Raw genomic sequence first — 14,905 nt, 5'->3', positions numbered from 1 at the left:
ATACTCGAAAAAAAAAAAAAAACATAATTTTATATATGTTAATATATGCTATCATATATATCAACATCTATTATTATTATTAAAATTTATATTTTGTGATAAAATTTATTAACTTTTATTCCCTTCATTTCAACTAATTTGTTCACTTTAACTTGCCACAAAATTTTAATATTGAATAATTAAAAAATGTATCAGTAAAAATAGTTATAAATTAAAATTAAGATAATTAAATAATTTAATTATAAATTATAAATTATTATTTTAAAATATGCTTAAAATATATAATTATATATATTTTTTTTAAAAAAAGACAAATTAGATAGAAGAGACCAAAATAAAAATGATGTACAATTTATATGAAAACGAAAAAGATTTTAATAACCATAATTAATTTAACAATTTAATAAAATTTATAATCATGCCTTCCATAGCGCGGCACTGTACTAGTACAATAATATTTAATATCGAACAAACCCATACATAAGATAAATTGTTTGGTTTTCATAATTATAAAAATTAAAGAACTATAATAATATCTTGAATTTAAAATAATTAATAGCATAAATAATTTTTACATAAACAAACAAATAAAATAACTCCATATAAAATAATTTGTTTAATATAATGAATTAATTAATTAAAGCACAAATAAACCAATACATTAAAAGTTCTTTTTTTTTTTTTTGTGAAAGTTTAGTTTTTTTTTTTTTTTTTTTTTTTTTTGGTGAAAGTTTAAATCGCTGCTTAGATATAGATATTAATTTTGTATTATTTATTTTAGTTCAGTCTCGAGCCTGTTAATATATATTTTTGTACTCTTATTTTTGTAATAATATAATTTCATAATTTTTTCACAAATTCTAACATGGTATGAGAGCCAAAATTTAAAAATACGGAACCCTAGCCGCCGCCGCTATTCGCCGCCGTCCACCGCGCTCATGTCGACACCGTCGCCACCGTTGGGACCGCCTCGACATCGCCAACCATCCCTCCAAAGATCGCTGCCAACCACCGCGCATGCCACTTTCACGCGCCGCAAATGTGAAACATGGGGAAGGGCTTTTCCGCCGTCCCCCTTCTAGACGCGCGTATGGGTGAGTCCGGCCACCTCCGGCTGCCACCTCCTGTTTTGGTTCCCTACTTTGTGGTGTGGTTTGTTTTTTCATTGGAGTTAATTTTATTTTGCACCTGTTACTGATATGACTTCGTCAGTCTAGAATATCATAACTCTATCGCATAGAGTTCTTGCTTCCAATTCCTTTTTTCTCATATGACTTCTACACTTGGTCTCTTGACATATGCGCATCCTGTGTCCTCTTCACTGCCTATACAAAGTACTACTGTGAGTCGCATGGATATCACTAATTCAGGATTCGTGTCTCTACCTTTTATATTCCTTGCTGATAGTTATTGCATTCCTCAATTGACTTTAAATCTCATATCAGTTGGCCAACTAGTTGAACATGAACTTACTGTTACTTTTTCTTCTTCTGATGTGCAGGTTCAGGATCCACGTATGGGTCAAATTCTTGGGACATGTCAAAAAGTGGGTCAACTATTAGAGGTACATTCTTTGAAAATTCCTCTTCGTACTTTCTCTGTTGCTATTACTCATACCTCTCTTACTACCCTTCCTTCCCCTAGTCTTCAATGGCACATTCGTCTTGGTCATGCGTCTTCCTTCAAAATTCAGTCTCTCATTAGTAAGGGTCATTTGGATTCTACTCGTTTTGAGTCATTTGATTGCTTATACTATCATTTGGAAAAACAACAAGCCTTATCGTTTTTAGAAAACATGTCGGTCGCAAGTAAACCGTTTTTCTTAGTTCATTATGATATTTGGGGTCCTTCCCCTGTTCCCTCTGTGAGTGGATGTTGTTATTATATCATTTTCATAGATAATTACTTCAGTTTTACATGGATATATTTTTTGAAGCACTGCTCAGAATTACCTTAAATATACATTTAATTTGCTTAAATGATTAGAACTCAATTTTCTTGTTCCTTACAGACCTTCCGTACTGATCATAGTTTTGAGTATAGAGATTCTACCTTATTAAGTTTTCTCTCTATTCAAGGTACATTGATTCAGCGTTCCTATTCATACACCTCTCAACAAAATAGTCGCGCTGAGTATAAACATCGTCACATTCTAAATACTGTCCGTGTGTCTCTTTTGTCTACCTCTTGTCCTGATAGGTTATGGGGAAAAACTACTTTACTATTTTCTATACCATAAATTGTATTTCATCCTATGTTCATCATAATAATACTCCTTTTGAACGTCTATATGGTCAGCCACCCGATTTTAGTATCATTCGTCCCTTCGATTGTGTCAGTTTCGTCTTCATCCCTCCGCATGAACGTTCTAAATTGGAACCTCGTGCGCGTTTATGTTGTTTTCTTGGTTATGGGGTAGAGTATAAAGGTTATAGACTTTGGGTGCGATCTCTAAAGGGCTCTGTATATCTCGTCATGTTACCTTTTAGGAGAGTGTCATTTTTTCCACTCTGTCTAAATTCTATGTCTTATCTATTTCTAGTTCACCATCATTGTTGTCATGTCCTTTCTTATTTCCTGACCCTGATCCTACGAATCCATCTCCGCCTCCGGATCCTGTTCCAGTTGAGACCTCTGATCCACCTACGACCTCATCTTCAAATGTTGATACGTCTACAGTGTTTTGACCTGTCATATCTCGTTGACCATTTGTGTGATTATCATTGTTACTCTGCCATATTATCTCATCTTGAGCCTAGGTCCTTTCGTGAGGCATGTGCTGATCCATTGTGGCAGCAAACTATGACTGAAGAATTGCAGGCTTTGGCTCACACTTGGTATTTAGTGGATTTTCCTTCTCGCAAGACATCTATTGGGTGCAAGTGAATTTTCAAAATAAATACTAATTCTGATGGTTCCTTTGAGTGCTACAAGGCTCGTTTGGTGGCCAAAGGTTATTCCCATATGTATGAAGTTGACTATGATGAGACTTTTGCTCCCGTTGCTCATCTCATTACTATTCATTGTTTTCTTGTTGTTGTTGTTGTTCGTCGGTGGTCCCTTCTTCAGTTAGATGTCAATAATGCATTCTTACATGACTTACTTTCTGAGGAAGCTTATATGACTCTTCCTCCAGGTTTCTCGTCTTCTGGAAAGGTTTGCTGGCTTACGGTGCACTTTAGATGGGTTAAAGTCGGCCATTTGGGTATGGTATGCCGCACTTAGCTCTACACTCTTGGAGTTTGTTTTTACCACATACGTTTACGATTCTGGTTTATTTCTTCAACATTCTTCATCCAGGATAATTATCCTCTTACTTTATGTTGATAATATTATTATCACAGGTGATGATGCGTCTCGTATGTTTTTTTTTTATCTACAGTTAGTAGTTTGAGATAAAGAGCTTGGGTCATCATTACTTTTTGGGACTTGAAGTTTCTGATTCTCTTGATGGTTTCTTTCTATCTCAGGCTAAGTATGTCTCAAATCTTATTGCTCGAGTTGGTCTCATAGACTATCAGGTAGCCTCCACATCACTTGCCTACGATGTTCGATTTACCCCTCATCATGGCTCCCTTCTTGATGATCCTACTTTATATCGCCAGCTTGTGGGGAGCTTGATCTATTTGAATGTCACTCAACCATATATAGCTCATGCAGTCCATATCGTGAGTCAGTTTATGGCTGCTCCGAGGACCTTTTACCACTCTGCCGTCTTAGATATTCTTCATGATGTGAAATGAACTCTCCTGCATGGTTTACACTTTTCTTCTCACTCGTCTTTGACTCTCACTGGCTATTCTGATGCTAATTGGGCTAGTGATCCAACCGATTGTCGTTGCACCAATCGTTTCTGCTTCTTCCTGGGTCATTCTTTCATCTTTTGGCGCAACAAAAAGCAGACTTTAGTTTCTGATCGAGTGCGGAGTCCAAATATCGTGCATTTGCTGACTCTGCATCAAACCTTTTATGAGTTCTTTGATTACTCACTGATATTGGTGTTCCTCAGCCATCTTCTACGGCTCTTTATTGCAATAGTCAGAGTGCTATGAAGATGACCTACAATGATAACTTCCACGAGCGCACCAAACATATTGAGCTTGATTGTCACTTCATTCAACAACATGTCGTTAGTGGGGTTGTCCATCTCGTTTTGGTCTCCTCCGCAGATAAGACAATAGATATTTTCACCAAGTCTCTTCTTCCCAACCGCTTTCGATTGCTTTAGGACAAACTCAAGTTGGTCTATACTGTACCTACTTGAGTTTGAGGGGGTGTTAGATATATATATCTATTTTGTATTATTTATTTTAGTTTTGCTCCGAGCCCACTAGTATATAGATTTTTGTACTCTTATTTTCGTAATAATACAATTTTATAATCTTTTCATAAATTTTAACAATCGAAATCTTTAAAGTATTAAAATTTTTTGAATAAATAAATAAAATGACGTATACAATATTAATGATTAAATTGCTATAATTAAATAAAATTTTAAAACTTACCATAAAATTTAATATTTGAAATAATTTAAAATAAGAATAAAATAATTTATGCTAATAACTAAATAAATATTTATAAAATCATATAATAATCTATATAAAACATATAGAGTCCGGGCCTAATTTATATATATATATACATAGGACACTTCCATGTAAATTCCTTTGACAAGCCTATTTCTTATAACTTCCCACTGTTAACTTTTTTCCCATTAACTCCCCTTCAACTTTTATGCGATTATTAAAAAAACTAAATATCTTTATCAAATTAAATTTCTTATATGCCTTTATAATTTAAAATTTAAACAAACATACAATTTTACGAAACTATACCACCACTCTTAGTGATGATAATCGCATGCGTTAGGTGTCCGGTTCGAATAAAATATATGCTAGAAATTCATAGTTCGATTTTTCTCTCATCAAGCGGATACTCTTTACACTTAAATTTGTAAATTATAATGTATTTTAATATGTTGTTGATATTTTTTAAGGTTAATGTATGGAGGTTGTAACACCCCCAGTTGGCTCATACTGGAAATGCTACCGCCACACTGCATCATGAGGTCGTCACCTCCTACTTCGGGCCCCACAACACAGTGTTAAGGCTAAAATTAATTATATAAGCATTTTATTATTCCCAAAAACAAGTTTATAAATATTTACAAAAACATACTCCCAAAACGGGAGGTTTTTCTAGTTAGAATTTACATATAATACATCAGATGCAGTTCACTCATTCAACCCGTCTTTCTATCTCCCGAGACGTCCCCTGTCCCGGAGGTGCCATGCGTACCTGAATCAAATATTTTTCTTAAAAGCAGTCTAGAATTAAATCCATTTTAAGAACTAACATAAAATATGCCATGTCATGCTCGAAAATAGAGTTTAATTTCCGTCATTTGCAAAATAAATGCCATGCCATGCCCATACTGAAATAATGTAACAATAATGTCAAAATCGACAACTCATGCACATATACCCATATACACATGTCCAAGTGAGCAGCCGGAATAACCTCGGCTCCATAGTAACAGCTCACTAGACTATCATCAATAAATAGCCGGAAAATCCTCGGCTCAAGGAAGGACCTGGTAAACCCATAATAATATAACGGTCACCCGGTTACTTCCATATACCCACCATACGACTCCCGCAATCAATACATGGATAGTCGAACGTTGTCGCCATTAACCACCAGACACCCCATAGTCTGTGATAGCGAAAATAGGACCCTCCTGTCTAGCCCTACCCCGTGTAACGTAGTAGAATCCGTGCAACCTGGAATCACCCGAAGGAAACCCGGAAACTCTACTCCTCCTCGCACGCCCTAACGGGATCGCGTTTGGAGTTTGGCATATGATCCTAAACTACCGGTAGACCTCACTAGTGATCAGTCCAATGAGTGGAACAACACCGAACACGAATGATTAGACCAAATACGTCTCAACTGCAATGGGTCTAATCCCTGAATGACCGTGCGACTAAGTCACCCAGTTGCCCGACTACTATCGTCCACTATCGCCAAAGTGTTACGGTACATCGGGGTCGAATATCCTAACCCCAGATGATGCCCTCGCCTAGCACTACCGCACACGGCGACTAAACGATAGATCCATAAAACATATCCGATAAATCGTGCAATGTGTGCAGCATGTTAATAAGTGAATTTAATGAAAAGGGCTGGTGAGACGGCCCACCTATCCTCCTTTTCATAAATTCACCAACACGATCAAATACGTATATCAACTATCGTAAAACGAAGTTTCACACATGCATATACACACACATATATACATATATAGATGCACTGACCAAATGATCCCACATAATATCACATCAATATCAGAATCAGAATCACATGCAACATAAATACCTAATTTCTTAAAATTAGATTTAATTCCCTACTGCTTACCTCCTACCGATACTTTCTGGATTTTATAACTTCACCCAAATCTCCTCCAACGTACACCTGTCCCATTATTTACTCAAATCAGATGAGCTTTATGCTTATTCTCAGGAGCTACCTGCTTATTCAAAAGCTAATTTCTATAATTAACTCGTCGGGCTCCAAACTTTTATATTTAGTAGAATATGATATTCTAGCTATAAAATCCTTCTACCTCATAATATTTATATTGCCCGATTATTAAATAAAAATACGCAAAGGTATGAACAAGCAGGCAGGTGCGATATACTGCCGTTTTCAATTCGGCTCGGATCGATACGAAATTCTCAGAATATAATACTAGGACTACGAATAGGCTATTAGCTAAAGAAATTCGTCGATTAGATAGCCAAATAGCCGGTTATGAATTTTTGAAGAATTTCTAATTTAATATCTTCAATATCTAAATTCATAATAAAATCCATAATTAAATTCTACGTATAACGAAGAATACAATACCAAAGTCGGAATCGAAATCGATCGGCTAGATCTTTTTCTTCCTTCTTTTCTTCTCCTTTCTTCTTCTCCTTCGCGTTTCTCCTCTGCCTTCCTTCGCAGGTAAGTTTATTATATATATATATATATAATTATATTATTATTATATATTATATATATTATATTATATTATATTATATTATTATTATTAACGTTATTATTATTATTATTATGAATATTATCTTCATCATCATTACCTTTATTATTATTATTATATTATTATATATATATATATTATATTTTATATTTATCTTTATCTATATTTATCCGTTTAACAGTCTATTTAATTATAACTAATATACAAAATTGGAATATAATTTATCCCAAAATATTAGTTTCTTGATTCCATTACTACTGTCAAATATTTATTTGCTATAATAATATTATTTTATATATTCCGAAATCGGGGCATTACAATCCACTCCCCCTTAAAAAGATTTCGTCCCCGAAATCTAAACTCAAACACATAACAAGGCAACTTAATTAAACAATTGTGGGTATGCTTTGAACATTTCTTGTTCTACTTCCCACGTGGCCTCTTCCGCTCCATGTCTGGACCACATTACTTTCACCATACGAATATCTCGATTCCTCATGGTTCGGACCTTTGTGTCCATGATCCGCAGAGGCTTTTCTTCATACGAAAGATCTTCATTCAGCTCTATCTCATCTGGAGATAAAATATGAGAAGGATCTGCAACATACCTACGAAGCTGAGATATATGAAACACATTATGGATACGCTCCATAGAATTTGGAAGTGCCAACCGATAAGCCCAATCACCAACTCGATCGACAATTTCATAAGGTCCAACATAACGCGGACTCAATTTTCCTTTAATCCCAAACCTTCTAATACCTTTCATTGGGGATACTTTCAATAAGACAAAATCTCCACTTTGAAATTGACCCTCACGTCGGGCTCTATCGGCATAACTCTTTTGACGATCTTGAGCTGCCTTCATCTTTTCTCTGATAATTCGAATCTTATTTTTCGATTCCTCAATCATTTCCGGACCCAGTATCAGTCGATCACTCATATCGTCCCAACTCAAAGGAGTTCTGCATTTTCGACCATAAAGAGCTTCAAAAGGAGCCATTCCGATACTTGCTTGATGGCTATTATTATATGAAAATTCCACTAAATCCAAGTGGTCTTCCCAACTCCCTTGAAATTCCATAGCGCAAGCTCTTAGCATATCTTCCAGAATACGGATAGTTCTTTCTGACTGACCATCAGTCATAGGATGGAATGCAGTACTCATATGCAACTGAGTACCAAAGGCTTCCTGTAATTGTTGCCAAAATCGAGATTGAAAACGTGGATCACGATCTGATATGATCACCTCAGGAATACCGTGTCGTTTAACCACATAATGAACATATAATTTGGCCAATTTCTGCATACTCCAAGTCATACGTACTGGAATGAACACTGCTGACTTGGTCAATCTGTCTATAATCACCCAAATTGCATCTGTTCCCGACTTTGACCTTGGAAGTCCTGTTACAAAATCCATTGCGATAGAATCCCATTTCCAGAGTGGAACTTCTAAAGGCTGTAGCAACCCCATTGGGCTATGATGTTCTGCTTTTACCTTTTGACAATTTAAACATCGTGCAACAAATTTGGCTACATCCTTCTTCATGCCCTTCCACCAAAAATGTTGACGTAGGTCATGATACATTTTATTTCCCCCTGGATGCACTGAGTATGGTGTATTATGAGCCTCACTCATAATCTGCTCTTTCAAATCATTTCGATCCTTTGGGATACACCACCTACCGTGAAATCGAAGACTCCCATCTGGAGCAATATTAAAATTTTGAGTCTGACCGTACTGAACTTTCACTGCAAGCTCAACCATTTTATTATCTTCCATTTGAGCCGCTCTAATGCGATCATAAATTTCAGGCTCAACTTGTATCATTTGCAAATATCCCCGAGTCATACCCCGTCCAAGTACCTCAATTTCCATCCGCGCTAAATCTTGGCACAGTTCATCAGCAACCGACATGAAGCCCAAGTTATGCCTTGGTTTTCGACTTAAGGCATCGGCTACAACATTTGCTTTGCCTTCATGATACACAATTTCAAGATCATAATCCTTCACCAATTCTAACCATCTTCTTTGTCTTAAATTCAATTCTTTTTGGGTGAAGATATATTTCAAACTTTGATGGTCAGTAAATATTCTGCAATGGGCTCCATAAAGATAGTGTCTCCAAATCTTCAAAGCAAACACAACTGCTGCCATTTCCAAGTCGTGTGTCGGATAATTCTCTTCGTGAGGTTTTAGTTGTCGTGATGCATAAGCAATAACTCTTTGATTCTGCATTAAGACACATCCCAATCCCTGCTTCGAAGCATCACTATACACTTCAAAATCCTCACCTTCCACTGGTAAAGCCAAAATTGGCGCTGAAGTTAATCGATGTTTCAATTCTAAAAAGGATGACTCACACTCGTGATCCCAGTTAATCTTTGCATCCTTTTTCAGCAAATTAGTTAATGGTTTTGCAACCTTCGAAAAATCAAGAACGAATCGCCGATAATATCCTGCCAAACCCAAAAAGCTTCTTACTTCTGATTGATTGGTAGGTCTTGGCCAATCCATGATTGCCGCCACTTTAGAAGGATCTACTGAGATACCCTTTCCAGAAACAACATGCCCCAAGAAAGCAACCTCCTTCAACCAAAACTCGCATTTGGATAACTTGGCATATAACTTTCTTGCACGCAATATGTTTAATATTACATGTAAATGTTTTGCATGCGTCTTTTTATCTGGGGAATAGACCAAGATATCGTCAATAAATACCACCACAAACTGATCGAGGTATGGTTGAAAAATTCTATTCATCAACTCCATAAACGCAGCCGGGGCGTTAGTCAACCCAAAGGACATAACCGTGAATTCATAATGCCCGTATCTAGTCCGAAAAGCTGTCTTCGGAATGTCATGCTCTGCAATCCTTAGCTGATGATATCCAGATCTCAAGTCAATCTTTGAGAATATAGTTGCACCTCTCAGTTGATCAAATAGATCATCAATCCTCGGAAGCGGATATTTGTTCTTCACCGTGACTTTGTTCAGTCCACGGTAGTCAATACATAACCTCAAACTTCCATCCTTCTTTTTCACAAATAAAACTGGAGCTCCCCAAGGCGATGTACTAGGCCGAATGTAACCCTTATCTAGCAATTCCTGTAGTTGCAATTTAAGTTCAGCTAGTTCTAAAGGTGCCATCCGGTATGGAGCCCTCGATACTGGCTCAGCACCCGGCACAATATCAATAGTAAAATCCACCTCACGAGCTGGTGGCATACCCGGAATGTCATCAGGAAATACATCAGGAAAATTTCGGACTACAGGAATATCTTGCAAACGCTGCTCCCCTTGCGTCAAATCTCTTACCTCACACAGATATACTGGAAACCCCTTACGAATAAATGATTGAAATGGTAGGGATGAAATTACCTTCATAGAAGGTTGTCTGGCAGATCCTGCATAATTCACCTGTTCGCCCATCGCTCCAACCAGCGAAATTGATCTTTTTCGACAATCAAATTGAGCTTGATATGCCACTAACCAATCCATCCCCAATATTACATCGAACTCGGATAGCTTGATGCCCAACAAGTTAGTAACAAAATCAACCCCTTCAATACTAACCGGAATCTGCATATAAAGCTCTCGGCATTCCAGCACTTCTCCTGATGGAAGTAAAACTTCCACTACCACTTCTACTGATGAATTCAGACCCAATCGTCTAACTAGATGCTTAGATATGAACGAGAACGTTGCACCCGAATCGAATAACACAAGAGCAGGAAAACCGCAAACCAGAAATCTACCCGTTAAAACCTCACCTGGATGATAATCAGCTTCTGCTTGGGTAAGAACATTTATTCGTCCACGCTGGTCAGGTCCTCTGCCTGGCTGCCTAGATGACGAACGTGACTGACTTCGTCCCCCTCGCCAAGATGATCCTAATCCTCTCCCTTGTGACTGCGAAGACGGCGGCTGCCATGGCCTAAACCTCGGTTCTGGAAACTCCCTTGCAGTTACCACACTTGGACATAACCTGGCAATGTGACCACTACCACCACATTTAAAACATGTCAATGGAACTTTATCGCAACGAGTACCTGGGTGGCTTGTTCCACAACGCCGACAAACAGCCCCCGATTGCTGAGACCTCTCCTGACTCGGTTCATTAATCGAAATCCCCTTATACGATGGCCCAGACCTGAACATTTGCCACCATTTCTTTTTACCCTTGGGCTCATCCTCCACTTTAGCTTTTCCCTTATCTCGAACCTGATGTTGATAACCTATTTCCTTCTCACTCTCCTTTTGTCTGACTTCCTGCTTCTGATAAAATCGGGCAGCACGCTCGTAAGCCTCATACAATGAACTGATATCCAACACCGCTAAAGCTTCTTGAATTCTGTGTTGCAACCCGTCTACAAAATGGTCAATTCTGTCTCGCTCACAGGAAAAGTAGTCAGGAACATACATCTCCAACTCATTAAACTTCACAAAATAATCCTCAACTGACATCGAGCCCTGCTTTAAGTCCAGCAATTCTTGCTTCTTCGCTTTTCGAATATGCGACGGTATAAACCTAGCCTTTAACTTTGCTTTAAATTCATCCCAAGTCATATCCACTTGGTCTACACCTGCAGCTTCTTCACCTAACCACCACCGATTTGCTCGGCCTTCCAAGAAATAGGCTCCAATATTAACTCGTTGATCTGGCGGAACCTGAACAACACGAAATATCTTTTCCATCTTTTCAACCCAAAACTCAAGGACTCCTGGCTCCACTGAACCAGAATATGTTGGTGGGTTATGCCGCATCACAGCATCAATGAAACTCCTCTGTTGAGGCATCATCGCGGCCATAAACTGCCGAAAGAAATCCTGACTAGGTGCCTCTGTTGGTACATGCGCTGGCACAGGATACTGTGACTCATCAGACGAAGGATCAAACTCTGGGCCTTGAATAGCCCTACGTACACCACCACCTCGAGAATTCGACATACTGCCCCCAATTTTTCCTGATTCAATATCAATTCAGCACACAGCTAAACCAAGCATAACAATAAAAGATAGATCACATTAACATGAATGCACCCGCAAAACCCAAACCTCACCAAACCAATTCAATATCATTATTATTTTCAAAACCTTTTTAATTCAAAGAGCCAAAATCTATCAAACCTAGGCTCTGATACCAACTTGTAACACCCCCAGTTGGCTCATACTGGAAATGCTACCGCCACACTGCATCATGAGGTCGTCACCTCCTACTTCGGGCCCCACAACACAGTGTTAAGGCTAAAATTAATTATATAAGCATTTTATTATTCCCAAAAACAAGTTTATAAATATTTACAAAAACATACTCCCAAAACGGGAGGTTTTTCTAGTTAGAATTTACATATAATACATCAGATGCAGTTCACTCATTCAACCCGTCTTTCTATCTCCCGAGACGTCCCCTGTCCCGGAGGTGCCATGCGTACCTGAATCAAATATTTTTCTTAAAAGCAGTCTAGAATTAAATCCATTTTAAGAACTAACATAAAATATGCCATGTCATGCTCGAAAATAGAGTTTAATTTCCGTCATTTGCAAAATAAATGCCATGCCATGCCCATACTGAAATAATGTAACAATAATGTCAAAATCGACAACTCATGCACATATACCCATATACACATGTCCAAGTGAGCAGCCGGAATAACCTCGGCTCCATAGTAACAGCTCACTAGACTATCATCAATAAATAGCCGGAAAATCCTCGGCTCAAGGAAGGACCTGGTAAACCCATAATAATATAACGGTCACCCGGTTACTTCCATATACCCACCATACGACTCCCGCAATCAATACATGGATAGTCGAACGTTGTCGCCATTAACCACCAGACACCCCATAGTCTGTGATAGCGAAAATAGGACCCTCCTGTCTAGCCCTACCCCGTGTAACGTAGTAGAATCCGTGCAACCTGGAATCACCCGAAGGAAACCCGGAAACTCTACTCCTCCTCGCACGCCCTAACGGGATCGCGTTTGGAGTTTGGCATATGATCCTAAACTACCGGTAGACCTCACTAGTGATCAGTCCAATGAGTGGAACAACACCGAACACGAATGATTAGACCAAATACGTCTCAACTGCAATGGGTCTAATCCCTGAATGACCGTGCGACTAAGTCACCCAGTTGCCCGACTACTATCGTCCACTATCGCCAAAGTGTTACGGTACATCGGGGTCGAATATCCTAACCCCAGATGATGCCCTCGCCTAGCACTACCGCACACGGCGACTAAACGATAGATCCATAAAACATATCCGATAAATCGTGCAATGTGTGCAGCATGTTAATAAGTGAATTTAATGAAAAGGGCTGGTGAGACGGCCCACCTATCCTCCTTTTCATAAATTCACCAACACGATCAAATACGTATATCAACTATCGTAAAACGAAGTTTCACACATGCATATACACACACATATATACATATATAGATGCACTGACCAAATGATCCCACATAATATCACATCAATATCAGAATCAGAATCACATGCAACATAAATACCTAATTTCTTAAAATTAGATTTAATTCCCTACTGCTTACCTCCTACCGATACTTTCTGGATTTTATAACTTCACCCAAATCTCCTCCAACGTACACCTGTCCCATTATTTACTCAAATCAGATGAGCTTTATGCTTATTCTCAGGAGCTACCTGCTTATTCAAAAGCTAATTTCTATAATTAACTCGTCGGGCTCCAAACTTTTATATTTAGTAGAATATGATATTCTAGCTATAAAATCCTTCTACCTCATAATATTTATATTGCCCGATTATTAAATAAAAATACGCAAAGGTATGAACAAGCAGGCAGGTGCGATATACTGCCGTTTTCAATTCGGCTCGGATCGATACGAAATTCTCAGAATATAATACTAGGACTACGAATAGGCTATTAGCTAAAGAAATTCGTCGATTAGATAGCCAAATAGCCGGTTATGAATTTTTGAAGAATTTCTAATTTAATATCTTCAATATCTAAATTCATAATAAAATCCATAATTAAATTCTACGTATAACGAAGAATACAATACCAAAGTCGGAATCGAAATCGATCGGCTAGATCTTTTTCTTCCTTCTTTTCTTCTCCTTTCTTCTTCTCCTTCGCGTTTCTCCTCTGCCTTCCTTCGCAGGTAAGTTTATTATATATATATATATAATTATATTATTATTATATATTATATATATTATATTATATTATATTATATTATATATTATTATTATTAACGTTATTATTATTATTATTATGAATATTATCTTCATCATCATTACCTTTATTATTATTATTATATTATTATATATATATATATTATATTTTATATTTATCTTTATCTATATTTATCCGTTTAACAGTCTATTTAATTATAACTAATATACAAAATTGGAATATAATTTATCCCAAAATATTAGTTTCTTGATTCCATTACTACTGTCAAATATTTATTTGCTATAATAATATTATTTTATACATTCCGAAATCGGGGCATTACAGAGGTCGTGAAGGAGCACTTCCAGGCCCTGGCGGAGAACGTGGAGCTTATTCAGACCGGGCAGATTCCGCTGCCCCGCTACAAGGACGATGTCGAAAGTGAGTAGGATGGAGAGGGTGTGGAGGAAGAGGCCAATGAGGAAGATCAGGAGAACGATAATCTGCACGAACGGGGAGGAGGATCTTCTGCTGCTGCTGTTCCTGGTGCGGATGCTGTGCAAGTTGTGGGCGAAGGTGTTGCTGCTGCTACGCAAGGAGAGAATGGAGAGCAGCAGCCGCCGCAGCCGAGGCAGAGGGGAGTTCCCTGGACTGAAGAGGAGCATTAGTATGTATATATATTGATTGATTTGTTTATTTT

The 14,905-nt window shown here is 37.7% G+C and overlaps 1 protein-coding gene across 5 annotated transcripts; it reads right to left on the bottom strand.

Annotated features, from left to right (window-relative positions):
* Nucleotides 1–5,228: 5,228 nt before the first annotated feature.
* LOC127260167 (uncharacterized) lies at nucleotides 5,229–14,111 on the bottom strand. 5 transcript variants are annotated; one of them, XM_051287861.1, is made up of 4 exons: nucleotides 14,093–14,111; nucleotides 13,601–13,657; nucleotides 10,428–12,013; nucleotides 5,229–5,298 (listed from the first exon to the last, which is right to left on the bottom strand). In XM_051287861.1, the coding sequence occupies exons 3-4, from the start codon at nucleotides 11,994–11,996 to the stop codon at nucleotides 5,239–5,241; spliced, it is 1,629 nt and encodes a 542-aa protein (XP_051143818.1). In that variant the 5' UTR covers nucleotides 11,997–12,013; nucleotides 13,601–13,657; nucleotides 14,093–14,111; the 3' UTR covers nucleotides 5,229–5,238. The 5 variants fall into 5 exon arrangements, with proteins under 5 accessions (XP_051143818.1, XP_051143820.1, XP_051143817.1 ...); XM_051287863.1 differs by lacking the exon at nucleotides 14,093–14,111 and having other exon boundaries at nucleotides 10,428–11,433; nucleotides 11,512–12,013; nucleotides 13,601–13,882; XM_051287862.1 differs by lacking the exon at nucleotides 14,093–14,111 and adding an exon at nucleotides 6,418–6,474 and having other exon boundaries at nucleotides 5,253–5,298; nucleotides 13,601–13,882.
* Nucleotides 14,112–14,905: the final 794 nt, after the last annotated feature.

This window comes from Andrographis paniculata, unplaced genomic scaffold (genome assembly GCF_009805555.1).
Source record: "Andrographis paniculata isolate CXL003 unplaced genomic scaffold, ASM980555v1 Contig60END, whole genome shotgun sequence".
Classification (NCBI taxonomy): domain Eukaryota; kingdom Viridiplantae; phylum Streptophyta; class Magnoliopsida; order Lamiales; family Acanthaceae; genus Andrographis; species Andrographis paniculata.
This window is presented reverse-complemented; position numbering and strand designations above follow the sequence as displayed.